General features: G+C 53.1%; 1 protein-coding gene across 1 annotated transcript; it reads left to right on the top strand.

The window, feature by feature from the left end:
- The first annotated feature begins 103 nt into the window (after window positions 1–103).
- On the top strand, window positions 104–26,802 carry CHAF1A (chromatin assembly factor 1 subunit A). Its single transcript, XM_024746038.1, has 15 exons — window positions 104–395; window positions 3,100–3,150; window positions 4,435–5,300; window positions 10,787–10,843; window positions 13,059–13,279; window positions 13,355–13,415; window positions 13,751–13,819; window positions 16,667–16,893; window positions 17,414–17,582; window positions 17,741–17,821; window positions 18,215–18,307; window positions 19,050–19,302; window positions 19,969–20,459; window positions 25,651–25,747; window positions 26,320–26,802. Exons 1-15 carry the CDS (start codon window positions 344–346, stop codon window positions 26,418–26,420), a joined length of 2,889 nt encoding a protein of 962 aa, XP_024601806.1. The 5' UTR covers window positions 104–343; the 3' UTR covers window positions 26,421–26,802.
- The last annotated feature ends 1,128 nt before the right edge of the window (window positions 26,803–27,930 follow it).

Genomic DNA, 27,930 nt, shown 5'->3' with positions numbered 1-27,930 from the left:
CCACCCACCACCAATCGCAGGGCGCCTGCTCCCTGCCAACGACAGGCGGCCGAGAAAAAGCCCCGCCCACCGCGGGAATATCAATAGGGGAGCCATGGGAGCAATGGAAGCCTCGGCTCTCGCGAGGATGCTCCCGGAGCTCCCCTCTTCCCGAGGAGGACCGTCACGTGACTCGGCCTCACCCAATCCGCGCGGGGGCCGCGGGGGTCGCCGCGGTTCCCGCCAAATACGAGCGCGGCGGCCGCGGCAGTAGCGGCGCGGGCGGGAGGGCGAGCAGCAGCGGCCGCCTGAGCGGAGCCCGCGCCTCCGCCGCCTGAGGGGAGCTCGAGACGCCGCCGGAGCAATGCTGGAGGAGCCGGAGTGCGGGGCGCCGGGCGCCCGCGGAGCGGCCGCAGGTCGGTTCCGGCCCACGCCGAGGGGAAGGGGGGTCGCGGCGCGCGGCCTGTGCGGACTGAGGCGGCGGTTTGGGGGCGGACGGGCCTCCCGGCCCCGGGCCCGCTCCTCCCCGCCTGGCGTTCGGTCCGTGGAGCCGTTAACAATCCCGAGGAAGGGCCTTGCAGTCCGAAGGGCATCCTCCTTGACGTTATTGTTGCAGCCGCAACCATTTTTTTTCCGGCACTTTTGCGTCAATTTGTCCTTCCAGAGCGCTTTGCGGTGACGGGTGTGCGTGTAGCCAGGAGGGGAAGCTGAGGCCCAGGGAGGCGAAAGGGACGGGTTTGCAGGTTACCGAGTGCGTTTGTGTCCCCTGGACAAGTTGAACCCTGCAGCGGCCCTGTGGCCGGGTGGGGAAACTGAGGTCCGGGGTCACACGGGCTCGGGGACCAGAACAACTGCGTCTGCGGGTCAGGGCCAGCCCAGGTAAGCGGCCCGGATGGTAGGGGTCTCGGGTTCTTGATGCTGCCGGATATGCATGGTGAAGACCTGTCTTTCTGCTTCCTGTGTCTTGGGAGGGGGCTTTCTGGCGCCTGGCAGGCCCCCAAAACGTGGGGTGGTGAACCAAGGAAGACCAAACGGCTTGTCTCCCCTGCTTGACTCCCATTTTACCACCAGCACTTGGCACAATGCCTGGTACATAGTAGGTGCCCAATAAAGATGGGTTGGTTGAATGAATTAAGGGTTGGTAGGGACATCAATTAGTCTAGTTCAGGGTTTTTCAACCTCAGCATTACTGACATTTGGGGCCATCCTGTATGCTGTAGGGGGTCGAGCAGCATCCCTGACCTCCACCCATTAGATCTCAGTAGCAACCTCTTCTTCCCAGTTGCGACAACCAAAAGTGTATCCGAGGCATTGTCAAGGGGCCCCCTAGCTGAGAACCACTGTGCTAATTGTTTCCAGACTTCGGGATCTCAAAGAGACATAGAATTCATATAAATAAAGTTGGGACTGATTGTCATTTGACCCATTAAGCATGTTTAATTTAAAAGTTTTAAAAGCACCATCTGTTTTGACCATGCACCATAAAAGGGAAAGATGTTTTAATGCCAACTAAAATTAGGAGGGATATAATCTCAGGATAAAGAGCAGTGGTAAGTTTATACAGAAGTATTTGTTAATTTGTATGTGTACCTTTGAACAATCTGAATCCCTGGATGGGATCCCTTTTTATGTCGACCTGAGGTTGTTTCTGGGCCCCGGGTCACCTCTGTTCCACTTGCATCAAAGCTGGTGACTCAGGGCCATGCCAATAAGTCCTTGTGGTTGTCCTAAAAATAAATTTAAGTGGCTAAAGATTATGTGTCCTTCAGCTGATGGGGGGAAATCCATGTTTTTGGTTACTGAAAACTTGAGAATGGTATCTTTAAATGGGTAGAAAGGAAATGTGAGTCTCTGAGTACTTATATTCCAAGCTTGGAAGTGGGGAGAGCAGCTTCATCTAAGGGCAGCGGAGTTTTTTAAAAGGCCCTGATCTGCTTTTTAAAAATGCTCAGTTGGGGCTTCCCTGGTGGCGCAGTGGTTGAGAGTCCGCCTGCCGATGCAGGGGACACAGGTTCGTGCTCCGGTCCGGGAAGATCCCACATGCCGCGGAAAGGCTGGGCCCGTGAGCCATGGCCGCTGAGCCTGCGCGTGGGGAGTCTGTGCTCCGCAACGGGAGAGGCCACAACAGTGAGAGGCCCGCGTACCGCAAAAAAAAAACACAAAAAAACTCACTTGTATGTATCTTTTTAAAAAAAAAAGTAGATTGGCCAAAGTAACTGAACTAGACTTTTCCAAGCCAGATCTAGCGGGTGTCAGCTTCTAAACTTATTCTAGACATTTGAAGTTATTTATCCAAAGATTTGGTTCTATTTATAGTCATTTCTGCATCAGCTTTGATATCGTTATGCTTTTTTTGAGATTTTTTGTGTGCGTGCAGGAAAACATTCTCCCTTATCACTTCTTGACAGCACTTGAGCTCCAGCTTGGCAAGCTTGAAATGCTTTAAGATGTATTACCTTTTATAAATTCTGTTTTGAAAGAAAATAAGCCCTATTCTAATTTTACAGGTATGTTGGTGGGGAGGGGTTGGTTTGGAGGAGGATGATTTGGGCTCATATGAATGGTGAAATCAGTGATACAATGTTTTCTCTCATCTCTACTTTTGCTCAGTCTTCTTTTCATTGTCCCTGTTACTGTGTTCATTGGTTTCCCACTATGTGCCAGGCCCTGAGCCCGTGCCACAGGTACAGTGTGGAACAAGTTTCCCTGCTGTCATAAAGCTGGCGTTCTGATGGTGGGGGGAGACATAAACACAGAAGTCTCAGAGTGATAAGTGCTCAAGGAAAATAAAACGAGCTGTGACGGTGTCCAGGGCAGAATTTCTCAACTCATTAACATTTTGGGGCCAGATAATCCTCTGTCGTGGGGCGCAGTCCTGTGTGTTGCAGGATATTTAGCAGTATCCCTGTCCCCTACCCACTAGATGCTGTTTGCGCCCTCTCTCCAGTCATGACAGCCAGAAATGTCCTTAGACGTCACCAAATGTTCCTGGGGAGGTGGGATTAGGGGCGAAATCAGCCACACTGGACAACCACTTTGTACACAGTAGGTACTGCATGTATGTTTGCTACTTCATTATTTCTAGCACTTAATAACTTATCCTCTGACACTTATTCACAGCCATGGATTGCAAAGACAGACCAGCTTTTCCAGTCAAGAAGTTAATACAAGGTAACTTTTTGGGAATGGGTTAAATATTTGTTCCTGGTTTATATCCTTCATTGTCCTCTCAATTATATTTTCCATTCCCCTTGAGCAGAGGCCATCTCTTGGGGTCCCCAGCAGAAGCCTCCAAGGGGCTGAAGGGGAGAAAACAGTTGCATCTTACAACTGGAAGCTGGGAAACCCATTTCATTACACTGCTGTTGGCCAGGAACATATCCAGAGGTTGCCGCCCTTACAGTTGGATTTCTCTACTCCAGCACTATTGACATTTTGTAATGTTTTTGTCATGGGGGGCTGTCCTGTATACTGTGGAGAGTTTAGCAGCATTCCTAGCCTCATCTCCCAAGTCGTGACGTTTAATGTCTCCAGACATGGCAGGCACAGCTGCCCCTGGTTGAACAGCGTTTTACAGGAAGTGTCCCCAAATCTTTTCGCGTAAAAAGGGGGGTGGATTTACCCTTAGGCCAGGTTAGTGGCTGGACTGTATAAACAAGGATGGTTTCTGGTTTTCAAAGCTTGGTTATCTGGTTCCCCTGTAGCAGTTTGCCTTCTCCTGTGTCAACTGATAGCAGGTTTGGTGTTGGTGGGAATCACAAGAAGGGCAACCGTCTTCTGAGGTTAAAGAATTAGGGGCAAACTGTAGAATCCAAGGGCATGATAATTTTATAAACTGACCAAAACCAGGCTTGTTTGTTGAGTCTATTATATTAGAAAATAGTTAATAAGATGTTTGGGCATTTGAGTACCTGTGGACTTCTTGGGAAGTCACTCACCTGAACTTCCTCACTCTCTTGAGGTGTTGCTGTGTATCTCTTGGGACCAGCCAGAAGGCTGGCATGCAGTGGGAGGGTACTTGTTTCATTGGCAAGAAGAGCTAACAGCTTGGGATGCTGGGAGCAGAACGACGTCTTTCCTCAAATGGATCTATCTCTTTCGCTTTTCAGAGCCAGATGCACTTATCTTCAAACGAGATTTCCACCCATAATAAATAACTTTGGAATTTGAGCTGAATCTCAAACAGATCAGAAAGTGTCTTCTTTGAAATTCTTGCAGTGTCCCTGCTATGAAAGCTTGTCAGTTTTTTGTTTGTTTGTTTGTTGCTTTTGCTTTTAATTAGGATGTTGGAAAAGTACATAATGAGAAGATAACCCCTTTTTAAACTTTAGAAATTCCCCCCACCCCCAAGCACAGCAAGGTCGATTACTCATTGAGCATGTGGAATATTAAAGCATTGATTGTCACTCTTCCCACTCTCACTCAACAGACGGCCTCCTTCTCTTTTGGTTTCAGCTCGTCTGCCGTTCAAGCGCCTGAATCTTGTCTCAAAGGAGAAGACCGACGACGGGTTGGACGACATGGGGGGCGCTCAGGGTGCTCCTATGCAGGGTCATGTCCCTGGTTTAGAGACCTCTTTGGACCACTTGGAGGACAGCTGTCACATGGGCTCCGACATAGATTTTAGGCCGAAACTTGTCAACGGGAAGGGCCCCTTAGATAACTTTTTAAGAAGTCAAGTTGAAACCAGTATTGACCAGACTGTGGTCATAATCGATTTGACGGAGGACTCGAGTGACCCGCCGGACGGCACCATGGGCCACGATAAGCTAAATTCTGCAGCCTCTCCCTCCCAGGAGAATGTAAACGGGGTCACAGATGAAGCTGGAGATGACAGGGGGCTGCCAATGGTCAGTCAGAAGGACGAGCTGGCGTTTCCCGAAGAGGCCCTTTCAAACCTCCCGTGCAAAACGGAGGTGGGGGGTGCTGACTCGGGGGGCGTGGAGAGGAGGGGACTTTCACAGAAGGGCTCGCCCCAAAGCTGCCCTGAGCTGACCGGTGGCCTGAGAACGTGCTCAGAGAAGGACCAGGACGGCTGGAGCGGGGCCAGGGGCATCCTGTTCAAAGGGAAGGTGCCCGTGGTTGTCCTACAGGATATCCTGGCTGCCAGACCCCGAGCCAAGTCTCCTCCTGCCACACCTCCGGGCCAGGCTGTGCCCTCCGAGAGCGAGGCGCTGGAGCCCAGCCCCGAAGAGGACTCTGTCCTGAGCCATTCGTCCCTGAGCTCCTCCTCTCCCACCAGCTCACCCGAGGGGCAGTCTGCACCCGCCAAGCAGCACAGCAGCCCTAGCCCCCTCCCCGCCTCCACACCCGTCCGCAGAGTGAGTATCTCCCCCGAATCAGTGCCGTCGGAATCCAGAGGCTTCTGGGTACGGCCCCTCCCTCTGCACCCAGGGACGCTGTGTCCCCCAGATGGCTCGTGGCCGAGCAAGTGGCGCCAGAGACCAAGTCCTGTGACTTTCCGGCATCAAAAGCCATTGGGGTGTTTGGTTGTGTGTACGTTGCGATGTGCTGATGGTTCCGTGAGTTGCAGGTGTGTCGGCGCCATCCTGGTAGCGCTGTTCACACCTAATTAACGGTGCTGGTCATCTCAGCCACTTTAGTGACTAACAGGTGTAAGCGGGCGGCTGTGACCCTTGACTCAGCCTTTAGCTTCAGCTCCCTGTGTGCCTCCTGTTCCAACACAGACTCGTAGGGCCGTTGCTGTCAGTCAGCAGTCAGTAAGCGTTGGTGGAGAGACCCCAAGATGGCAGGAGAATAAAACAGGGGCATTCTTTAGGGTCAGCACGACCTGCCCATCTTAAAAACCTCACCCAGAATGGCGAGGAGAGTCCTGGCACCATGTTTAAGGACCTGGACGGGTGACTTTGGAAATGCCTGTTTCTGTTACTGCCTTCTGAGTGGCACAGTGGCCGATGTCTCTCTTCTCACCTGTCCTTGAGGTCCTGTGGGTAAAACTGATGGAATCAGTCAAGAATAGCAAAGCATGTTGAACAGTGTTCTTTGGGGTTTTTGGTTTTGTAGCACTTGTGTTTGTTCACATCAGGCTTTCACATAAGATTGGATCCTGGGGTGGGTTATTCATTTGCTAACTGTACCTGCTTAATCTGACCATAAACCACCAACCTTGATTGCTTTCTAAAATTTGATCTCTAAGGGACTAGTTATTTTTCTAGATGGTTTCATTTCTTGTCTTTTACCTCCTTGAGGAGATTGGAGAATGGGAAAAATGGCTTCCTCTTTAGGTACACAAAATATCAATCAAGAGCGGGGTCATCTTTTTTCCTTCTAAGTTTCTAAATGAGGCAGACTGACATACTCATTTTTTAAACTTCCATCTGAGCTTTTACCCAGACTCTCAAAATCTGAGTTTGAGTTTCTTGCCGTCAGCCATCTTGTTCTGTTGTGTCCATCCAGTTGCTCAGAATCCTTCCAGACTGCTGCTTCTGCTTTGCAGAGCTACTTTGTCACATGACTCATGACAGCCAGTGAACCTGGAGAGCAGGACATGTACACATGTTTCCATTCTCCTTAATAGCTTCATTTTTTTTTAAGTTTGTTTTTATGCCCATAGCCAAGCTTGAGGACTGGGGAGCCATGCAATTAGGCCTTGTCACAGAAGAGTGTTACTTCTTGTCCGCTGGCTTGAGTGGCCATGCAACATATGAGCACATGAAACCAAGTGGGCTGCGGGTAGGAAATCCTGCCTCTGAGACACTCAATCTGGGTCTGAACACAGGCTTGGAGTTTTGAGATGTTCTAGAAGACAGTGTTACCGCACAGCTTTGCAGATGATTCATACTGCAGGTGGCAAAGGCTTCAGGCCCCCACCCCACCCCCGCCACCCAGCCTGTGGCAGGAAATTGCCCCAGTCACCCATAGGATGGGAGTAGAGCTCCGTGACTTTGGGTGACAACACAGGTATGAGAGCAAAATGGAATGATCACCAGGAGGTGCCTGAGAGCCTGGCGGAGACAGCCCACCCCGAGCCTCACACACTCAGCTTTCCAGTTTAGCTCCTCACCTTTCGCGAGTGCTGGGTTTCCTGGTTGGTTGGTTGGTTTCATGGTTGGTACCTGACTTTCACACCTTCCCCTGCTGTGGGCCCAAGTTTTTCCTGACCCCTGTGACTGTGGGGAATACTATTATTCTTCCATTTTCCCTCTCTGTCTCCTCCTCCTCCTCTCCAGACTGTAGGCAGACACTTGTTGAAGGCTTACAGGTTGTTTCCTATTACCATGTCACGTGTGTGGTTTTTATTGGGCTCCGTTAGTTCTGGACTTGGAATCGTAAAATCTCTGCATTTGGAACCCCTAAGCATTTGCTTTCTCAACCAATGCACCACCAGGGAAGCCCTATTTATTTATTTTTGGCTGCGTTGGGTTTTCGTTGCTGCTCGCAGGCTTTCTCTCGTTGTGGCGAGCGGGCTTCTCATCGCGGTGGCTTCTCTTGTTTCAGAGCACAGGCTCTAGGTGCGTGGGCTTCAGTAGTTGCAGCATGCGGGCTCAGTAGTTATGGCTCGTGGGCTCTGGAGTGCAGGCTCAGTAGTTGTGGCACACGGGCTTAGTTGCTCCGTGGCATGTGGAATCTTCCCAGACCAGGGGTCAAACCTGTGTCCTCTGCATTGACGGGCGGATTCTTAGCCATTGTGCCACCAGGGAAGTCCCTGTTTTGTTTTTTAAAGTACTCCCAGGTATCTAGAGTCCGACTTTGAAAAACAATTTAGGAACACCTTTTTGAGATAATCCAGGGTCTCTTGATTAGCCAGAACGTGGCTATTTGTCATCAGAGCTTTTTACCACCTAGGATAGAACCATTTCTCCAGTTTGTTTGCAGTTAGATGTGTAATTCAGCCTACATTATTGATGACTCAAGATTATTGTTCCATAAAGGATTGTGTGGATATGGTGGTGTTATTGGAATCTGTGGCTTGCCTCTGTACAGACGCTGGAACTGTTTCCCAGGTAATTTAAATTATACAAGTATTAAATTCTCCATGTTTAAAAAAGATCACTGAAACATTGCAGCCCCCGTTGGCTTTTTTCTGTCCCCCAGGTTGCCACTATCTTCATCTTACATTTCTCTGTGTGGTATGTGTGTGAGAGATCCCTAGGAATAAACAGTATGTTTTTGTTTCTTTACATGGGCCGTATAGGGTAAATATGTTTCTTTTTCATTCCAGGGTGTCTTAGCAATTTTTTTACATTGGGATGGAAAGATCTCTTTTTAACTGCTGTATCATACGCTGATGGTCCCGTGATGGTGTGGATAAACTGCAGTTTGCATAGTCATTCTCCTTGATGGATATTTCTGTTGTCTCTAATTCTTGGCCTTGACAAACAATAATTGTCATGAGCTTCCCTGAGTTGTTAAGTGGAACTGCAGGCTCACAGGAACGGGCGTGTCAGTTTTTGCCTGCTCTCAGTCCCCACATGCCTGGACCAGTTAGGGTCGTGACTCCCCTCTGCCTGCTGTCCCTCCCCTGCTGTCAGGTTTCTAGCTGCTGTGGGGCCTGTCCACAGCCACCTCTCCCCCCCTCACTTACTGCTGCTTACTTGCTCTGGGCCTAGAAATTAGACCTCCTTATGTATCACATCAGAGTGAGTGGGCCCTAGGATTCTCCCGAATAAAGTGCAGGAATTTTACCTCACAGACGTGGTTATATCTGCCTTGACTCTTTGGGATAGTTGATGTGTGTGTTTCAACCTCACCGTGGAATCCTGGATCTTGTTTTTTGGTAACTGAGTTCCAGGTCGGTAAAATGTGTGGCCTATATTTTGAGAGAGTTTTATAAATACTTGGGCCAAAGGTCAAGATTAAAATTATATCTGTTCAGTAAGGTCTATCCGAGTGCCTGGTACAGCAATAGAGATACTAGTTTTAAATAAAATCGTAACTGCTCTGGTTGTTGGATATTGTTAAGCCAGCTCTTGGTAGTCACGTCAACTCTCTCATTCCTGGACTCACAGCAAAGGGGACAATTGTGAAAGGCACTGATTCCGCAGCTGAAATTCAACAAGTATGGGCAAGACCGAACAGATGCGTCTTGCTCCCCGAACACCCTCATATAGCGGTCTGGCAGTCACGTTTGGTGCTACCATCTTTGAACACAAAGGACAACGATATAGACACAGCACTTTACAAGTCCTGCTGTTAAATCCTTTCCTGTGGGGCTCAAGTCCGCAGGCTTGGCAGGCCACGTGGATGCTGGAGAGGCAGATACTTTTTCTTAAGCCCTTGGTAAGACGGCTTTGGCGTTTCTGTGCGCGCCTGCGCAGTGAGATGGGATTGCGTGCGCTCTCCCAATCACATGGCTTTCACATGACGGTGTGCGGCCCTCTCCTGAGGGAAGGCTTAGTCCGGAAAGGACTCAGTGCGTCCTGAGTAAGAAGGATGTCTTAATCTGTAGTTTTCTTCGATAGGAAGTCTTAGGGCAAGGCTTTCCCAGATAGAGGAAGCACTGTTTTTACATAGTTTTGTTGGCATGTCAGACAATTTCAAGAGAAGTGGGCTTTCGGTTTTTCACCTCGTCTCATTTTCTGGCTGCCTCCTCAAGTCTAAAATGAGCCCGGGTGGGTATTTCTTTCCAGCCTGAACTCTCCCCATTGGTCTTCCATGCAATGAATGGTCTGTTCGCCGGGATTCCCTGCTCTGGAGGTAGCTTAGGCCAGTAGCCTGGACTCCTTGTGCGTATTCCTACCTGGGACCATTTAGCCAGCATGGTGAGGGAGTCCAGCCGTGCGTCTTGGTCAGTCCTTGTAGCCCATGCTCAATTTGAAGCAGGGTGATAGAGAATGCTGTGCTCTAGAACACAGGGGTTCTAGACGAGATTGCCACCTCTGGCCAGCTGACTTCTCTTCCTGGGCGTTTACTCTGTGTTCTAAGAAGCAGGGCTGCGCTGGGCAGGGGGTACAAACATGGGAATCCAGCCTGTAAACGTGTCTTACTTGACTCACGGGGTGTTGATTTGTAGACATTACAGCAGACCTTGGAGATAATGCAGATTTGGTTCCAGACCCCCACAGTAAAGCGAGTATTACAATAAAGGGAGTCACGTGGATCTGTTGGTTGCCCGGTGCATATAAAAGTGATGTTTACACTGTACTGTAGTCTATTTAGTGTGCAGTAGCATTATGTCTGAAAAAAGAACATACCTTAATTAAAAAATACTTCACTGCAAATAACGCTGTTGTCTGAGCCTTCAGCAAGTCGTTATCTTTGCAATGGTACCATCAAAGATCACTGACCACAGATCACCATAACAAGTATAATAATGATGAAAAAGTTTGAAATGTGAGAATTACCTAAATGTGACACAGAGCCACAAAGGGAGCAAATGCTGTTGGGAAAATGGCATTGGGTTGGTGTGCCTGTACTCACACAGGAAATTTCCACTGTCAGCCTCTCCGGGGAGAAGCAGAAGGGGCAGCAGCAGTGCTGGGCTGCGTGCCTGTAAGACTCCGTCCTCTGTGGCCAGGGCGCCTCCTCTCCAGGTGCCTACAGACCTACCACTCTGTGTCTCCCTGACACCAAGGCCCCTGGCTGTGGCTTCTTATTTCCAGCTTAGCCTCCTACGTTTTTTGGTTATCTGCCTCCCAGACTCCCCTTTTATCCCCACATGCGTTGGAGTTTGTGACCCAGCTAAGAAGTTTTGGTTCTGTTTGCTGGAACTGGTGCCCGGAAAGGTTTTCACTGTTGTTGTTTTACATTGTTTTCTCCTTGCCCTCCCCAAGGACTGTGCGGTATGTTAAACGTGTTAAAGTGATTGAAACAACCCTTGTTTACAGATCAATGTCTTTCCTTTCAGATAAGTAAGAAATTGGTCAGAGGTTCTGCAGAGAAGAACAAGATGAGACCGCAAAGAGTAAGACATGTCCCCTGAAATAGAAAGTTCCCCGGGTGCGCTTTTTGCAGTAAATAGGAAGCAAAGCCCTTTGCCCTTCTCTGGCCCCGTTTTCACTCTCCCCTGCTTGTTCTGAGCATTATTTTGATTCTTGCTTCATTTTGCATAACTGGGCCTCGTGCTTATGGGTTGCATCAGTTTTAGGTTTGTTGAATCCTAAGGTTTTGCACGTAGGCTTTTCTAAGCTCTTATTATAATTAGTTCTGAGTGTCGTAATAGTTGGGCAGCCCCACTGTAGTTTAAAATTGCCTTAAAAAGAACCCAGTGGCTCTCCCTGCACCCCAGCCTCCTACGCGCGTAGATTGAAGTTCCATCCCTTCCCAGGCGCTGTACCATGGTGGCCCCTACATCAGATGGGTGATTACTGTTTAGTGGTTCCCTGCTGAGTCTTCCATTCTGTTATCTGGAGGTCACCACGTTTCACACCCAGCAGTGCAGGGGCCTTCTTCCTTACTGGATGAATTGCAGAGAAGGCCATGGCCTTCTTCCCCGACCAGCTCACGGAAGGGGCGCTGATGACAGTTGGCTGTGCACTCACCAGGCACTTCCTGTGCCGTCTGCCTCATGGCTGTGTTTGATTTTAGAGTTTATCTCATTCTTCATTGTAGTCTCAGAGATGGGCACCTGTGGGGCGGGAGTGGGGAGGACCTGATTCCAGAAGCCTCCTGTCCTCGTTGTTAGCAGGGGGAGACTCCTCCTCACCACCCGGCACTCGTGGCTGGTCTCGTTATTTACTCAGTTACTCGATCCAGACCAGCCCCTTCTTCAGGTATCCCACGAGTCACGTGCGGAGGGTACCTGGCAAGGACTTTCTCAGATCTCTACCAGCATGCCTCCATGGCTCTTGTGAAGCAAGCAAAGGTTGATCAGGGCAGAGGGTAGGATATTCTCTAGGGACGAGGGCGTGATCATAGGCCCATACCAAAAGCTGAGTTGTCAGGCTTCTGCCAAAGGTGAAGAAGCCCATCTTTGGTGGTTCCTGTCCTTGAGAATTACCCTGCGCTATGTTAGAAGGTAATGCCTTTCAGTCTGGGAGGTGAAACTTGTTTAATACAAAATCAAAATTATATAATAGCCCAGCGCCCCAGGCCACATATGAATTATTTGGAATGAGGAACTAATGTAATTAAAGATGTTCCCGCTTTAAAGAATATCCAAGAAACTAGCTGTTTCCTCCTGCTGGTGATGAAACGGCACTGCCATAGTCATAGAGATCACTCTAGGTCCTTTCTTAACATCTGACCTTTTCAGATCCCAAGAAATGTTTGTTCGTTTGGTTTTTTGAGAAATGGTTTTAAACATAAAAAGAATTTTTTCTTTTGAGAAATGGCTGTAAAGATTAAAAAAAATTCTTTTTAAATTTTTTAATGTGTTCTCATCTGTTCCCCACTGTTGTTTTTTGTTTTTGTTGTTTTAATATTTAATTAATTAGTTTATTTATTTGGTTGCGCCAGGTCTTAGTTGCAGCAGGCGGGCTCCTTAGTTGTGGCATGTGAACTCTTAGTTGCAGCATGCATGTGGGATCTAATTCCCTGACCAGGGATTGAATCCAGGTCCCCTGCATCGGGAGCGCGGAGTCTTATACACTGCGCCACCAGGGAAGTCTCAGTTCCTCCCCACTGTTTTTAAGACTTGCTCGTCAGGTTCCCCCTCCTTGTCTCATCCCACTCTCCCATTTCAAGAGAAAGAAAAGAAACCCTATTGTCTGGAATAGTTTTGGGGGGATGGGAAGGAAAATGTTTTTGTTTTGAAGGTAGGGAGGCAAAACCTGTGGGTGTTTTTGTGTCTTTATTTCACCACAGCTTTCTGAGCAGAAATGCAGTTCAGATCCAACAGCAGGTACCCGGCGTAGGCAGCCTAGAGGTGCTTACTTAGTCTTTTTTAATTAAGTAAAAATTGACCCTCATCCCACGTTTGAAGACGGTGTCTTAAACGCATCTTACTTTGAATTGCCCAGAAGGTCCTGTGGCAGTCGGCTAACGCTCATCGCCTTTCTCATGACAGAAGGAAATGTAATGGACTGAAAAGCCCCCTCTTTGTAAGGACGCTGACCAACAGGCTGCTCCCGGGGCTGGTTCCTTTGTGCCTCCCCTCCGCTTGCGCACGGCCGCCCCCGGACGCTGGTGCGGCCCTTGTGGCATCCGTGGGGCTGAGCTGTGGACCGTCTCCCGTGCAGGATAAGGAGCACCTGGGCAAGCAGCTGAAGCTCCGGGCCGAGAAGGAGAAGCTGAGGGAGGAGGCCAGGCGGGCCAAGGAGGAGGCCAGAAAGAAGAGGGAGGAGGAGAAGGAGCTGAAGGAGAAGGAGCGGCGCGAGAAGCGGGAGAAGGATGAGAAGGAGAAGGCAGAGAAGCAGCGGCGCAAGGAGGAGCGGCGCAAGGAGCGCCAGGAGGCCCTGGAGTCTGTGCCCCGCCCCCCCTTCGGGTGTGGGCCGGGCCTGTGCTGGTTGGTGAAACTGAGTTTGATGTCTCTTAGGGCTAAGTTGGAGGAGAAGCGGAAAAAGGAAGAGGAGAAACGGTTGAGAGAAGAAGAAAAGGTAGCATGTTCTCCCAGGACTTGCATCTTCCTCTGTGTTTGAGAAGTGGGGTCTTTTGCCTGACTACTGCTGGATATCGGATATCATCCCGGAGGTAGTGGGAAGCGGGGTGGGGGGCTCAGGGACTGACACGTGCCTGCTGGCTTGACATCCCGGTCCTTCTGCAGCTCTGACCTTTTGAGACTGCCTGGTACCCGCTTGTGGGTTTTGAGAGCTAACATCAAAATAATGCTTTCAACCTAAAAATGCTTGGGGTTCAGTTCTAGGGGCTTTTGCATGTTTTAAAACAGTTTCTCTTCATTTCTTCCTCATCCTCCTCTTCTCTTACATTGCAGCGCATTAAAGCCGAGAAGGCGGAAATCACGAGGTTCTTTCAGAAACCAAAGACTCCACAGGCCCCCAAGGTGAGCAACTGGCTTCCTTTGGCTTTACTTTTGGCCTTTGTCAGGCTGTTCCTTTTGAAAAATAAAAAGACGTCTTCTGACCCACTGGCTCTGCTTTCATCAAGAGGAGCCTCTGCTTGCTCAGGGAGCTTTGATCTCTGGTAGGATCTGGAGGTTCGATATCTTGTCATTCACTGTGTGCTCAAAAAGGCAAAAAGTGGCACGTTTGCTGAAACTGCCAAGCGTTTAGAGGTTGCTTCGTCAACAGTTTTGTGCTGGGAGCCGTGTGGGAAGGTGTAAGGGAGGAAGACCCGGTCCTCAGCCTCGGAGATTTTCTGCTCAACATAGGAGACAAGGTTGAGCATAAAACATGTGGGATTCAGCACAGGATTCTGCTTCCCCATCTGCCATCCGGTCACCTTCTAGGCCATCCTCTGCCTGTGGAGACCCCAGACCTCCGTCCCCCACATCCCTCCATGCTCCAGAGGTGTGACCCACCCCCTCTGATACAAGGGTGTCCTTCCAGATCTTTCTCTGGGCGCGTGCATCCCTTCGTATATTTGTGTATTTATGTAGGTAACAAATCATGAATTTATTATGTTACCGCTTTGTTCGCTTAGCCCTATCTTGGATTCTTGCCATGTTGGCCTCTCTTCATTCTTTCTCGTTGCTGCATAAAGTGTCGTGGTGTGGGTGGCATCATCGTTGATATCCCCCTCCCCTGTTGATCCCCCCCAAGCGGTGCATGGATGTCACCAGCACACCTCTCAGGATGCGGACTTGCCACTATGTCCGGGGGACACAACGTTGACAGAGTTGTATTGTCCAAGTGCCCTCCCAGCAGGAAATGCTGATGGACAGTCTCCCGTCCCCACAGTGTGTCAAAATATGTCCTCTCCGCCTACTTACTGCCAGCACTGGGTGTGACGAATTTTCTTATAACTGCCGACCTGATGGGTGAAAAATACGTATCTTTGTTTCACTTCGTTTCTCCTTGATTCTCAGTGCAGTTGAACATCTTTTCAGGTTTGCTTGCCATTTTATTTCTTTTTCTGTGACTTGCCAGTTCCTGTTTCTTGCCCACGTTTCTGTAGGCTAGGCTCTCCCCTACCTCTGGTTCTTTATATAGTCTGGGTTTTCATTCCTGGTGGGGTAAGGCTAGGCTCTCCCCTATCTCTGGTTCTTTATATAGTCTGGGTTTTCATTCTTGGTGGGGTAAGGCTAGGCTCTCCCCTACCTCTGGTTCTTTATATAGTCTGGGTTTTCATTCCTGGTGGGGTAAGGCTAGGCTCTCCCCTACCTCTGGTTCTTTATATAGTCTGGGTTTTCATTCCTGGTGGGGTACACTCCACGTACTTCCTTCAGTCCGTTCCTTCCCCCTTGTTCATGGTGTCTCGTTGTACAGAAATTTTTCGTTTTAATGTGAACATTTTTATTCTTTTATCGTAATTGGCTTTTGCTTCGAAAGCCTTATGTATCCTGTGGTTATAGACACGTTTTAATTTTTTCCAGTTTTTTTTAGCTTAAGTTTTGTTTTTTTATGTTTATTTAGTTCCTTAGCTTAGCTGGAATTCTTTGTGCCCGTGGATTGGGGCGTGGCCCTAATGTTTCCCCGTACGGATACCCGATGTTCCCAGCAGCTGTTAGTGAGGAGAACAGTCTGCTGGTTCTTGGCCTCGGCTGTGTGTTGGACTCACCAGGGAGCTTTAAAAAATCACTGGAGCCTGGGGCTTCCCTGGCGGCGCAGTGGTTGAGAGTCCACCTGCCGATGCGGGGGACACGGGTTTGTGCCCCGGTCCGGGAGGATCCCGCGTGCCACGGAGCTGCTAGGCCCGTGAGCCATGGCCGCTGAGCCTGCGTGTCTGGAGCCTGAGCTCCGTGACGGTGAGAGGCCACAACAGTGAGAGGCCCACGTACCGCAAAAAAAAAAAAAAAAATCACTGGAGCCTGGATCCCATCCCAGAGAACCTGATGGGCCTGGCTTGGGCATCAGGATTTTAAACAGTTCCTGGGTGACCCTGCCATGCGACCCACAGCGAGGGTGCTGGCCTCAGCTGTTGTTTTCTTGCTGGCGTGAAAGGCTGGCCTTCTTATACCCAACCTCAGAGACGTACAGGCTCCTCCTGACCCCCCATGTTGTCCTCACTTGCTGCCACCCTCAGGATCCGCTGACACAGACATTCACGATGCTGAAGGAGCTCTAAGAAGGGAACTCAAACCTACCAGGGTTGGGAATTTCTGGAGGTCCAGTAGTTAACACTGTGCTCCCATTGCAGGGGACACAGGTTCCATCCCTGGTCAGGGAACTAAGATCCCACATACTGCCCGGCACAGCCAAAAAAAAAAAAAACCTACCAGGGTTTACTGAGGAGGATTCTTAGGATACAGACACCCATGTTTCAGGTTCACATCAGGCTTCAGCTCTGTTTCGAGTCATCTTGTAACAGTGTGGCGGGTCACTCTCCTAGGTCTCTGTTTGCTCATCAAGGTCTAATTATCCTTAAAAAAAAAAATCCAGTGAGATCCGTCCTTTTCAGGAGTACTGATCAGCAAGTTCTGACGATGTACAGGGCCCTGCAGCCCCCTCCGTCATCAAGATGTAGAGGATTTCCGTCCCCCGAGACGGCTCCTTCCTTCCACCTCAGCCCTGGCGGCTGCCGACACAGTCTCTGGCCCTGTAGTTTCGCCTTTTCCAGAAACCCACGTAAATGCCATCAAGCAGCGTGTGGCCTGTGTACGCGTCTCCTCTGACCTCCCAACCTGGACGACTCGAAAGCACCAGGCCTCACTTCCGGCGGCTCCTCCTCACCGCTGCTGTGTGCGGGTCTGTCACAGTAGAGGTGCCATCATGCCCCTTTTCCATTTCAGACCCTGGCCGGTTCCTGTGGGAAGTTTGCCCCTTTTGAAATCAAAGAGCACATGGTCCTCGCCCCTCGCTGTCGGACCGCCTTCGACCAAGACCTCTGTGACCAGTTAGACCAGCTCCTCCGGCAGCAGAGCGGTGAATTCTCCTTCCTGAAAGATCTGAAAAGCCGGCGGCCCCTCAGGTCCGGACCCACCGTGGTTTGTAACCAGAACACAGAACTTTTTAACAGGTTAGTGCAGGCGGAGACTGCCGTTTGCCTGTTGGTGATGTCAGAGAGCCCTGGGCAGCCCGGGCAGACCCCTGCGTTCTGGTCGCTCCTGTGTCCCGTGGCCTTGGCCGGTCCTCTCCCTCCCGGGCCTCAGGCCCCAGACTCGGCTGCTTCCCCAGACCTCTCTCTTCCGGCTTCCCCTGAGCCTCCAGAGTCTCCCGGGTGCGATGGCTTCGCAGAAAGCCCTGCTTTGGAGGGCAGGCTGTGTGTGCCGGCCTCCCAGCAGGGCAGGGACATTCCCCGCTCTTGCCAGCTTACCCGTCACACGCCGGCTTGGTGCGCGCTGTGGGGCAGCTGCTGGACAGTCGGGCTCCTCCCTCTCCTCGCGCCACGCCCCTGGAGTAAATGCTAGCCTGCCTCGGGGCAGGTGATGCCTCTGCTTTGGGGCTGTCTGTCACCGCCTGCTGCCCTGGGGGGAAGGTCGTTGGTGGTGGGTGCGCGAGCCACAGAAGGGCCTCTGAGCGGGGGTGTCTCCCCTCAGCGACGTGGTGATCTTGGAGAGCAGCAAAGTGGACGGCGTCCCCGAAAGGAGGAGGTTTGGCAGGATGAAGCTGCTGCAGTTTTCCGAGAACCACCGGCCGGCCTACTGGGGGACGTGGAACAGGAAGACGACGGTCATCCACCCGAGGGACCCCTGGGCCCAGGACCGGGTGAGCGTGCGGGCAGCTGCTCCCGACCCTCTGCGCTTCGTTCCCAGTGTGCCCTTGTCACTGGGCTCTGGGAACTCCCTGAGTGTTCTAGCCTTTGTGCTCTGCCTTCCCCTTCCACCCTGAAGACGACAGTGACCACCGCGTGTTTGCCCCCTCAGAGCCTCCTTGACTACGAGGTGGACAGCGACGAGGAGTGGGAGGAGGATGAGCCAGGGGAGTCCCTCTCCCACAGCGAAGGGGTGAGCGCGGCCGGGCTGCTTACGGCTTCCGGGCCGGGCTCCCTCACACACGGCATCCGGGTTTACGGCTGTTCTGGGAAAACCTTACTGGGTGGCAGTAACCTGCCTGGCGGTGGACGGGCCCCTCTGCTCGCTGCCTCACCGAGGGGCCCACCACTCCCACTGCTTTACGTCTGGGCCGTGCTTATCTGTGTCCTGCCTGACCCCCACCCCCGCTGGAGCACGATGGGGGAGGGGGCTGGGTAATGGGATTTTGGCTGATCCTCAGGGTGTGCACAGCAATGAGACTGGAAGCAGTAGGAGGCTTTTTCTTTCTTAGATGTTCACAGGTTAAAATTTTACGTGAAGCATGTGTTGTTTCCACACATGAACGTACTTTTTTCTCTTCTTGAGGATGACGACGATGAGGTGGGAGAGGATGAGGATGAGGACGATGGTTTCTTCGTGCCCCATGGGTACCTGTCTGAGGATGAAGGAGTAACCGAGGTGAGGGGTGAACGGGGAGGGGATGGGTCCGGAGCTTGGTGGCCGCCGACCTGGGGGTGGTGACATAGGTCTCAGCCCACCCCCACGGCCGATTCCACGTAGACCTCGCTCCCCACAGCCTCAGAGGCTCAGCACTCCCGCCCACCCCAGCTTTCTCATTTCTGCCAGATGGTGGGACTGTTGAGGGAGCCATTTCTAGGGCTCCGAAGGCCTGCCAGGTAGTGGTGTCTGGGTAGTGGGGAAGCTGACAGGGCTGATGCCACTGTGGGAGTGACTTGTCTCAGAGCCAGACTTGCGGGGCCTGTGTTCTTCGTACGTTCCCAGCCAACGAGGCAGACAGGTCTCGTTGGGCCTGCAGTGTATCTGCCTTAGACAGTGGCACCAGTCTGGGGTGGGAGAGGGCCGGGCATGGTGATTTCAGCTTCAGGATCACATGTTAATCAGAAAACCCACAGTGGCGTTAAGAGGCTACTGGCGAGGTAATAAAAAATACCTGTGACTACCCAGGGATGGCCAGAGGGGGCAGACGCACCTAAGGCACCAAATGGGGGAAAGTGCCAATTATCATTCAATCCGAAAATACTCTCTGCCTGTTTCATCACCCGTCGGGGGCTGGAAGCTGGGTGGGCGCCGTTCCTCACCGGCCCGCCCCTGCACGTGCCCTCACTGCCCCAGAGGCTGGGACCACGGGTGCCAGGGAGGGGGACCCTGAGCAAGCGTCTGCTCCTCTCTAACCTGCAAGGAGTGTGCCGACCCAGAGAACCACAAGGTTCGCCAGAAACTGAAGGCCAAGGAGTGGGACGAGTTTCTGGCCAAGGGGAAGAGGTTCCGCATCCTCCAGCCCGTGAAGATCGGCTGTGTCTGGGCGGCCGACAGGGACAGTGGAGCTGACCTGAAGGTGCTGCAGCAGTTCACGGCCTGCCTGCTGGAGACCGCGCCCCCCGAGGAGGAGCAGACGCCCAAGGCCTCCAAGAGAGAGAAGAAGGACCAGCAGAGTGAGTGCCGGGGACGGGTGGGGACGGAGGGCTCGGGCTCCCACCTCCTCCAGGCCCAGGGAGTTCCAGGCCTGGGGCAGGCAGGAGACTTCCTAGGCACGTGGCGTGGTAATTCAGAAGTTCTTCAAATAAATAGCCAAAGCCAGCGCTTGTTGAGCACGTGTGTCCTTTCTGTGACACTCACGGGAGCAGCACAGGGCAGCCACTTCAGTCGGCCTGTTTGCCCAACCAGCACACACATCCCTAGCTCTTCAAAGCTGGGGAGGGCCTGCCACTCAGAAGCAGAACGTGAGGACTGTTACTAAGGAAACAGGTGCATGAAGTGAAACATGACAGTTTATTGCAACGAGTCCTGCCTCCTGGGGCTTGGGCCTCTCAGAATCTCTTCTGGAGCAAGTTCATGTGTCTTAAGTCCACCCATAAAAAGCCACCCACACTAAACCTATCGTGGTTGGTCATTTTGTGATGTCAGTAAGCATTTTGCTGCTCACCTTAAACTTACACGGTGCTGTGTGTTGATTATATCTCAATAAAACCAGAAGGGATAAAAAGGCCACCCGAAGCTGACCATGTTTCTCGGCGTCGGTGACAGGTTGGGGAACCCGGGTGCCACGTTTATCCCATCCCGCCCCGAGTCTCATCCACGTGTCCCCCTCTCCCTGCCAGTCTTAGCCCAGCTGCTCCCGCTGCTGCACGGGAACGTGAATGGCAGCAAAGTGATCATCCGGGAGTTCCAGGAGTGCTGCCGCCGAGGACTGCTCAGCAAGGACGCCGGCAGCCCTGAGCTCAGCACCGCCAGCCCCCCGAGCCCTGGCCATTCCCGCCCACAGACCCCCACCACCGGCGAGGACACCGCCGTCCCCTCCAAGGCCAGGCTTAAGCGGATTATTTCTGAGAACTCGGTGTATGAGAAGAGACCCGACTACAGGATGTGCTGGTACGTCCACCCACAGGTGCTAAAGAGCTTTGCCCAGGAGCACCTGCCCGTGCCCTGCCAGTGGAGTTACGTCACCACAGTGCCCTCGGCCACCAGGGAGGACAGTGGCAGCGTCCCCGCCGCAGGGCCCAGCCAGGGGACGCCTGTCTCGCTCAAGAGGAAGTCGGTGGGCAGCATGTGCATCACCCAGTTCATGAAGAAGCGCCGGCATGATGGGCAGGTGAGACCCCGCAGCGGCTTTGTTATCTTTAACAATCTTTCTTTTTAGAGCAGTTTTCGATTTACAGCAAAATTGAGGTGACAAAACTAACCAAAATTGAGGGGAAGGTACAGAGATTTCCCGTGTGCCCCCTGCCCCAGCCACGCACAGCCTCCCCCAGTATCAGTGTCCCCAGCCAGAGCTGTGTAGCAGTTGCAACTGATGAACCTACGTGGACACGTCACTGTCACCCAGACTTTGTGGTTTACTAGCGTTCACTCTTGGTGCTGTGCATCCTGTGGGTTTGGACGGATGTATGAGGACTTGTATCCAGCATTACGGTGTCATACAGAATAGCGTCACTGCCCTAAAAACCCCCATGATCCGCCTATTCATCCCTCCCTCCCTCCAACCCCTGGCAGCCACTCATCCGTTTAGTGTTTCCATGGGCTCCTTTCACTTAGTTGTGTGCCTTTAAACTTCTTCCCTGTGTTGTCATGGCTTGAGAACTCGTTTCTTTTTAGTGCTGAATAACGTTCCACGTCGTGGCTTTTATTTAGTTTTTGCACTCATTTAACACAGTTATTAAGCACTGGCTCTGCACTAGGTACCTTACTAGGCCTTGTAGACAGTGGTGAGCAAAACACCATCTAATGGGAGACAGAAATGGGCGTCGGTGGAGCGGAAAGCCAGCCACGTGATTGCAGCCTGACAGCGCGTGGAAGAGGAAGCACGTGGCCCCGTGGGGACATGTGTTGCGAGAGGCCTGCCCTCGCCTGGTGGTGGGCGGGCTTCCTGAGAGACGCTGGTCCCCAGAGTGAAGTCTCCAGTGCTGCCTGGACACCCAGAGGCTGGGGCCCGAGCCTCGGCCTGGGTCCACGTTTGATTGTTCTTTCTCTTACTGGAATGTGGGTGTGAATGAGTCTCATCTTGTAGCTACTCTTACTGGAAACCTTGTGGTGTGAGCACTGGGTCCTCACTTTTTTCTTTTCTAAAGATAAATTTTATTCCTTATATTTTATTTACTTTTGGCTGCGTTGGGTCTTCGTTGCTGCACGCGGGCTTTCTCTAGTTGCGGTGAGCGGGGACTACTCTTCGTTGCAGTGGGCAGGCTTCTTAGTGTGGTGGCTTCTCTTGTTGTGGAGCACAGGCTCTAGGCGCGCGGCCTCAGTAGTTGTGGCACACGGGCTCTAGAGCACAAGCTCAGTAGTTGTGGCTCACGGGCTTAGTTGCTCCGCAGCATGTGGGATATTCCCGGACCAGGGCTCAAACCTGTACCCCCTGCATTGGCAGGTGGATTCCTAACCACTGCACTATCAGGGAAGCCTCTAGTTTTTAAAAAATCTTATTTATTCTTGGCTGTGTTTTGGGTCTTTGTTGCTGCACATGGGCTTTCTCTAGTCGGGGTGAGCGGGGGGCTGCTCTTTGTTGTGGCACGAGGGCTTCTCATTGCGGGGGCTGCTCTTGTTACGGAGCATGGGCATGTACGCTGCAGTAGTTGTGGCGCGCAGGCTCAGTAGTTGTGGTTCGTGGGCTCTAGAGCACAGGCTCAGTAGTTGTGGCTCACGGGCTTAGTTGCTCCACGGCATGTGGGATCTTCCCGGACCAGGGCTCGAACCCATGTCCCCTGCATTGGCAGGCAGATTCTTAAGCACTGCACCACCAGGGAAGCCCACCGGGTCCTCACTTGAAGCAGGCGTCTCACAGACCTAGAGATGTGGGGAGACTTGATTTGACGAGGAGGAGCTGGGTCTTCCGCTCACATCCCGGGCTCTCCTCGGGGGCACTGCCACTCCAGGAGCTGCTGCTGAAGGCGCTGAAGGGTGGTGACGGAGACAGAGGGGAGCCGGTGTGCACCCCCCCCCTGCCCCCCCCCCACCCCCTGCTCCTCTGCTGTTAGTGTGTGGCCATCAGGGTGAGGAGGCCGGGGGCAGGGCCGGGGGGCAACGGCTCCTGGAGTGATGTTTAGCCTTCTCCCTGCAGCCCACAGACCAATGAGGTCTCGGGTGCGACGTAAACCTGCTTCCTAAACTGTCACAGCAAGAGGGACCGTCAGAACCGTCCGGTGTGGTCATGCCGGCTGTTCCTGCCACTCCCCAGCCCCTGTCCCTGTGAGGCCTGTGGACACGGCTTGGTACTGGGGGAGCCCACCTGGTGAGGAGTTGGGGGCCCCAGCCCCACAAACACTTCCCTCCCTGGGCCTTGACCCAAAACAATCCGTTATGTGTTCAAGCTGTGTTCAAGCCGCAGAGCCTTTTCACGGTCGATGTCATTAGCCAGACAATCTTAGCAGGACCGCGAGTGTGGCTGCTCTGGCTGAAACTGGCCAGAGAGCCCGTTTGAAAGCGGCTGGGTCTGGAAGACCTCCTTAGTGTCCTTATCCAAGCAGTGTTCGTGGGCTCCTGCCCCCATCAGCCCTCCCTTAGATTCTCGCAAGAGACACAGCTGTCTTCTTGAGCCCCTCTCTGCTCTTCCTCTCCTGGTGTGGCAGTCCCCACGCGTGTTCATTGCCTGTGTTTCTTCACGTGGAAAACGACTGTTTAGTCCTTATTACTCCTCATGCCAGGCACTTGACGTGAATTCTTACGTTTCATTGGTGCTTCGTTGTTTACTGAGCTACCAGGAACGAGAAGATGCTCCCACATAAACTGGCTGCCCCTCCTCAGGTGAGAGGGGTTGATTCATGAGAGTCAGTGACGCCTTTCATCCCACGAGATACACGTGAACAGCAGTCAGTGCGGCTTCTCCCCGTTGACAGGCCTTGAAGAGGCTCTGCGGTGTGGCGGGGACGCACGGAAGGCTACACAGCCGGTGGTTCTGGGTGTGCTGGCCCCAGCGGTTCTGATTCAGTGGGTGTGGGGTAGGTGCTAAAGTCTGCAGTTTAAAAGCCCCTTCTCAGGGAATCCCGTGGGAAGGCCCCAGGACCACAGCGTGGGCCAGCACAATGGGTGCATCTCAGGAAGGGAAGCTCAGAGCGCCGGCTCTTCAGGGTGGTGGGGAGTCATCCCAGCTGCTCCTCTGAGTGCTCAAGGTGGGACACCCTGCTTGTGACAGCACTTGGTCCCCTGGGACTGTGCAGGCCTCAGGGATAAAGCCCCCTGCGTCACCTTAAACTAATGGGAGTTTGTCTCCAGCAACAAGAAGTCCGGAGCTTGTGAACGTTGTCGTCCAGGGCCAAGCACCTCCTGTCGCACTCCCTCCTGCTTTAGTTTGTGGCCTTGTATTCATGGTGGCAGAACGGCTGCTGCATCTCTAGCCAGCAAGACGAGGATGGCCAAGCCCACCCTGGGGAGGATTCCCGTTTGGCTGGAGGGGAGGCAGACTTCCACCTTATCTTTCTGGCTGGAATGCTCTGGCATTGCCACCCCAGCTGCAAGAGAGGCTGGTTCAATGAGACCTTGACCGACAAAATGCTGGTTGATTTGGAAGGGCGGGTGGGAGGATAGCTCTGGGTGTGCGTTGAGCAGGGCCTGTGCTGCACGGCGCCAGCATAAAGTGGGAGCCACGGGTGGAAGTTTCTGAGGTCGGGATTGGAGGAGGCCTGGGAGCATGCGGAATGCTTCTCTTTGTGTTTTGATAAAGCCACTAACTGATCCTTCCGCACGCTTGGGGGTAATTGTTGCTAAACTATAAATGCATATGAATAGTTTAGCTTGGGTTGGGCTTTTTCAATTTGTGGGAATTCTAAACTCTTTTCACTTAGAGTTCAAAGTAGCCATGCTACCTTATGGGTTTACAAGGTACCATGATCTAGTGAATCGAGCAGGCTGAGGTCAGGTGCCAGTTCTGCCACCAAGTGTGTGTGTAGCCCCACGGCAGCTCAACCCTTCGGCCTTGGTCTTATTTTCACATGGGCAGGGGCTGCATTTGCCCTTTCCAGTCTCCATGCTTTGTGGTTCAGTGTCTTCCTACTCCGGAGGCTCACTTTCCGGCGCTGCACCCTCCCCTGCAGTAGTGACAGCAGCGTGGCGAGCTGTCCCATGGCCCTCAGCGCAGCAGGACTTGGGGCGCCGTCCTGAACCCTCACTCCAGAGGCTTGAAACCTGTCGCGTGCCTGCAGGGCAGTGGGTGGTGGTTCCTCCGAGAATTCCTCATTTGTCTGCCCTTGGCTTCCTGTCTGGAGGGCCCGGGGGCTGGTGAGAGCTCCAAGAGACACATCTGTCCCATCGCTCACCCGACCCAAACCAGTGCCTCCAGGGCAGCGCGGGGGAGAGCTGCGCTGTCTGTTCGTCTTGGCCAGTCAGCTATCTTGAAACAGGTAGCTGGAAACTGCCCACGGCATCCCCAGTGGTGCCCCTGCCTGCCTGGGGCTATTCCTGCCTCGGTGGTTCCCAGCCCGAGGATCCCAGCGTGGAGCTTCTACACTAGCATTGAGGGGGCTGCGAGCTTGAGCCCCCTCTGCCGGCCAGGCTGGGGGACCGTGGGCAAGGCGGACAGCCCCGGTGTGCTGTCGTCCCTTTTCCAGGCAAACGGAGACTTCTGTAGCAGAGGAACTCCAGGAGTGTTTTGAGAAATAGCCTCCCCGCGGAAGTAGCCCCAACTCCACCGCCTCTGCTGGCTCTTTGTTCATGTACAGAGTGTGAGCCGCGTGTGGATGGGTGATGTATAAAGTCGGTCCTGTTACTTTCCACAGTCTGTCTCTCTGTCCCCTCTGGTGGAAGCCAGTGAAAACAGCCTGGGAATCTCACTGTAAATCCCACCCTCCGTAGAGCCTTCCCACCCCTCCCAACCCCTGTCCACAGGGTGCAGATGGTGTCCTCACGGGCAGAACTGGTCGGAGCCTCAATCAGAGGGAGAGGTACCAAGCATCAGGCAGAGGGGATGAAGCTGTTGGGCAGAGAAGAAAACACTGACCAACTAATTTCTCAGCCACTTAGTCCAAATCACAATTCAGAGAAAGTGTGTGCTTTATCCATCTCTCTTTCAAACCAAACCGGAAACCCAGAGTTCTAATTCAAAAACAATAAATTATTTTTGTAATCAGGTAAATAACGATTGGGGTAGTTTTCAGAAATCTGAACATAATTAGTTCATTTGAGAGAACTCCCCCAAAGTTTCCTTGGATCATAACCCATCAAACAGACTCCTCAAATTTTGTTGCCAAGATGGGCAGAGGAGGTCAGGAGTAGGGAAGTGGATGGCGGGAGGGCTCACACTGTCCCTGTCTGCTGCTGCTGCTGCTGCTGACGGCCATGCATTTTTGTCTGTTCAGGTCGGAGCTGGGGACCTGGATGGCTTCCAGGCGGACACAGAGGAGGAGGAGGAGGAGGAAGGCGACTGTGTGATCATGGACATCTCGGATGTTGGGGGTGAGAAGGGTCCCAAACCCTCCTCTTTTCCTTCAGGCTGGCAGGAAAGGGAAGAACGGTTACGGTCACTCTCCCGCTTGCCTCTTGTGACTAACGGGGACTGAGTGAGGAGGCCCTGGAAGGCGCTGGGCGGGCCGGTCTGATGGTGGTGCGGGCAGTAGGCGCCAGCCCAGGCCCTGGGCCGCCTGCCCTGGTCTGAAAGCTGCATTTAGGAAACCAGAGACCTGAAGGTTGGTGGTGATGAGCCATGTCAGGGAGGGAGGGTCCGGGGTAGGGCACCGGCACTGGTGAGGGGCAGCCTCTGAACCAAGCTTCCCAGGGGCAGTGAGCCCCAGGCCAGCCATCCTCGGCAGCATGAGCTCCAGCAAGCCACTGGGCCTTGCTGCCCACTTTCCTCATCTTTGCCACGGGCTTCCCCTGCTCAGGAGGGTCAAGGGTAAAGCCGCTGGAAAGTGCCACGGAAGCACACGGGCTCGAGGTGGACGCGGCCGAAGCTCTAGTGAGGAGCGGGCAGCCTGCCCGGCCCCACAGCGGACACGGCGGCTGAAGCTCCTCCCTCTCTTGCTTTGCAGACATCCAGGCCCCGTGTGGAACAACAACTGGAGCTGGGGGGTCTGTGGGAATGAACACCAGTGAGAGCCTCGTGGCCTCCAGCTCGCTCGGCCCCTCCTGAGCGCCCCGACTGGCCCGTGTATGTACGTAGAATGGTTAGGGTATTTTCAATGCCACTCAGATACTTGAAAGTCCCGATTCCTGTGTAAAGAGCACTTTGTCCTGCTTTGCAGACCTCCCTGGAAGGTTGGAAAGTTTTATATAGGATGCTTGATTAGTTCTTTTTGATATTTGTAAAAATTTCCCCCCCAAAGCTGCATATTATTCTGTCCCTTAATAAAGCATTATTGTGATGTGATGACCTCCACGGGGAAACCCTGGTTGTGCTCTCCAGACCCCTGGCAGGCACTGTGATGAGATGCTTGTAAATGAATTGGAGCCCCTTGGGTGCGGCGTGGCACCCGGACCTGACATGGATGTGTATAAACTATCGTCTAGACTGACCTAGCATGTCTGTCGTCTTTTCAAACACGTCACTTCTGTGAGTGGTGCGTCCATTGCCCTGGGCCCAAGCCCGGGGCTCTGTGCCGTCGGGTGTCCACTCCCCACCCCGCTGCCCCCGTCCCTGCCACGCATAGACCTGTGGCATGTCTATAAAGCTTTACGGTTTGCAAAAGCGCTGTCCCACCTCTTTGTTGTGAAATCCTCAACCTCCCCACTGACCTAGTTCAAGGTGAGGGCTTCTCGGCTGGTGGTTTACGCCGGTTAATCCCTCCTGCCCCTCGGGTAGGCGAGCAGAGGTATTCCCAACCTCCAGGAGCTGAATCCTGGCTTCCAGAACCGACCTCTGGGTCAGGCCACCCCTCAGGAGTGTTGAAGCTGAGCAGTGTGGAGCCAGCCACGGCGCCTGCTGAGCCCTGGCCTCCAAGGCCCTGGAGCAGCCCTCGGACGGGGCTGTGATAGGCCCTGCAGAGGCGTTCGAGCATGCTCTGAGGGCCTGGGGCAGCTGAGATTTTGGCAGAATTCACAGACTCCATCGGAACCGGGCTCCTGTCTGCCGGCCCTTAACATCATGCTGTCTTTGTTGCCGCTGTTCCCGAGAGAGAAGAGTCGGCTGGCATCTCATTGTGAAGAATGGTTCAGTGTTGACTGTGGATGCACCCAAGACAGGGCGACACGACCCCAGCCACAGGGAGCTCGCCATGTGGTGGCCAGGTCCCTGCCGGGCCTGCCTCTCCTGGCAGCACCCCAATCCTCCCGGAGGGGTCCCATTCCTCTCCAGCTCTGCACGGGTGGGGCTGACAAGCACCCCAGTTGTGGGGTGAGGACCCTGGCCCCATCCAGGACGAGATGCTGCATGTGGGGTGCAGCTGAGTGCCGGCACAGGGAAAGGACGCAGGTGTGACTCCACCTGTGATGTGACTACCTACAGCGGTCACGTCGCCTTAAACCGTTTTAGTTGCCACCTGACAATTTGCAGTCGACTCCTAGTGGGAGTCGAGAGCAGGGTATCAAGCCGAGGCAGTGCTGGGTTCCGGAGATGAGGCGGCAAAGGAGGATGGGCCTAGGTCCTGCCCGCACGTGGGAACAGAGCTGCCGGCGGCCCAGGTGGGAGACAAAGCACGTGTGGC

Source organism: Neophocaena asiaeorientalis, unplaced genomic scaffold, assembly GCF_003031525.2.
Source record: "Neophocaena asiaeorientalis asiaeorientalis breed wild unplaced genomic scaffold, Neophocaena_asiaeorientalis_V1.1 scaffold357, whole genome shotgun sequence".
Taxonomy (NCBI): Eukaryota; Metazoa; Chordata; class Mammalia; order Artiodactyla; family Phocoenidae; genus Neophocaena; species Neophocaena asiaeorientalis.
This window is presented reverse-complemented; position numbering and strand designations above follow the sequence as displayed.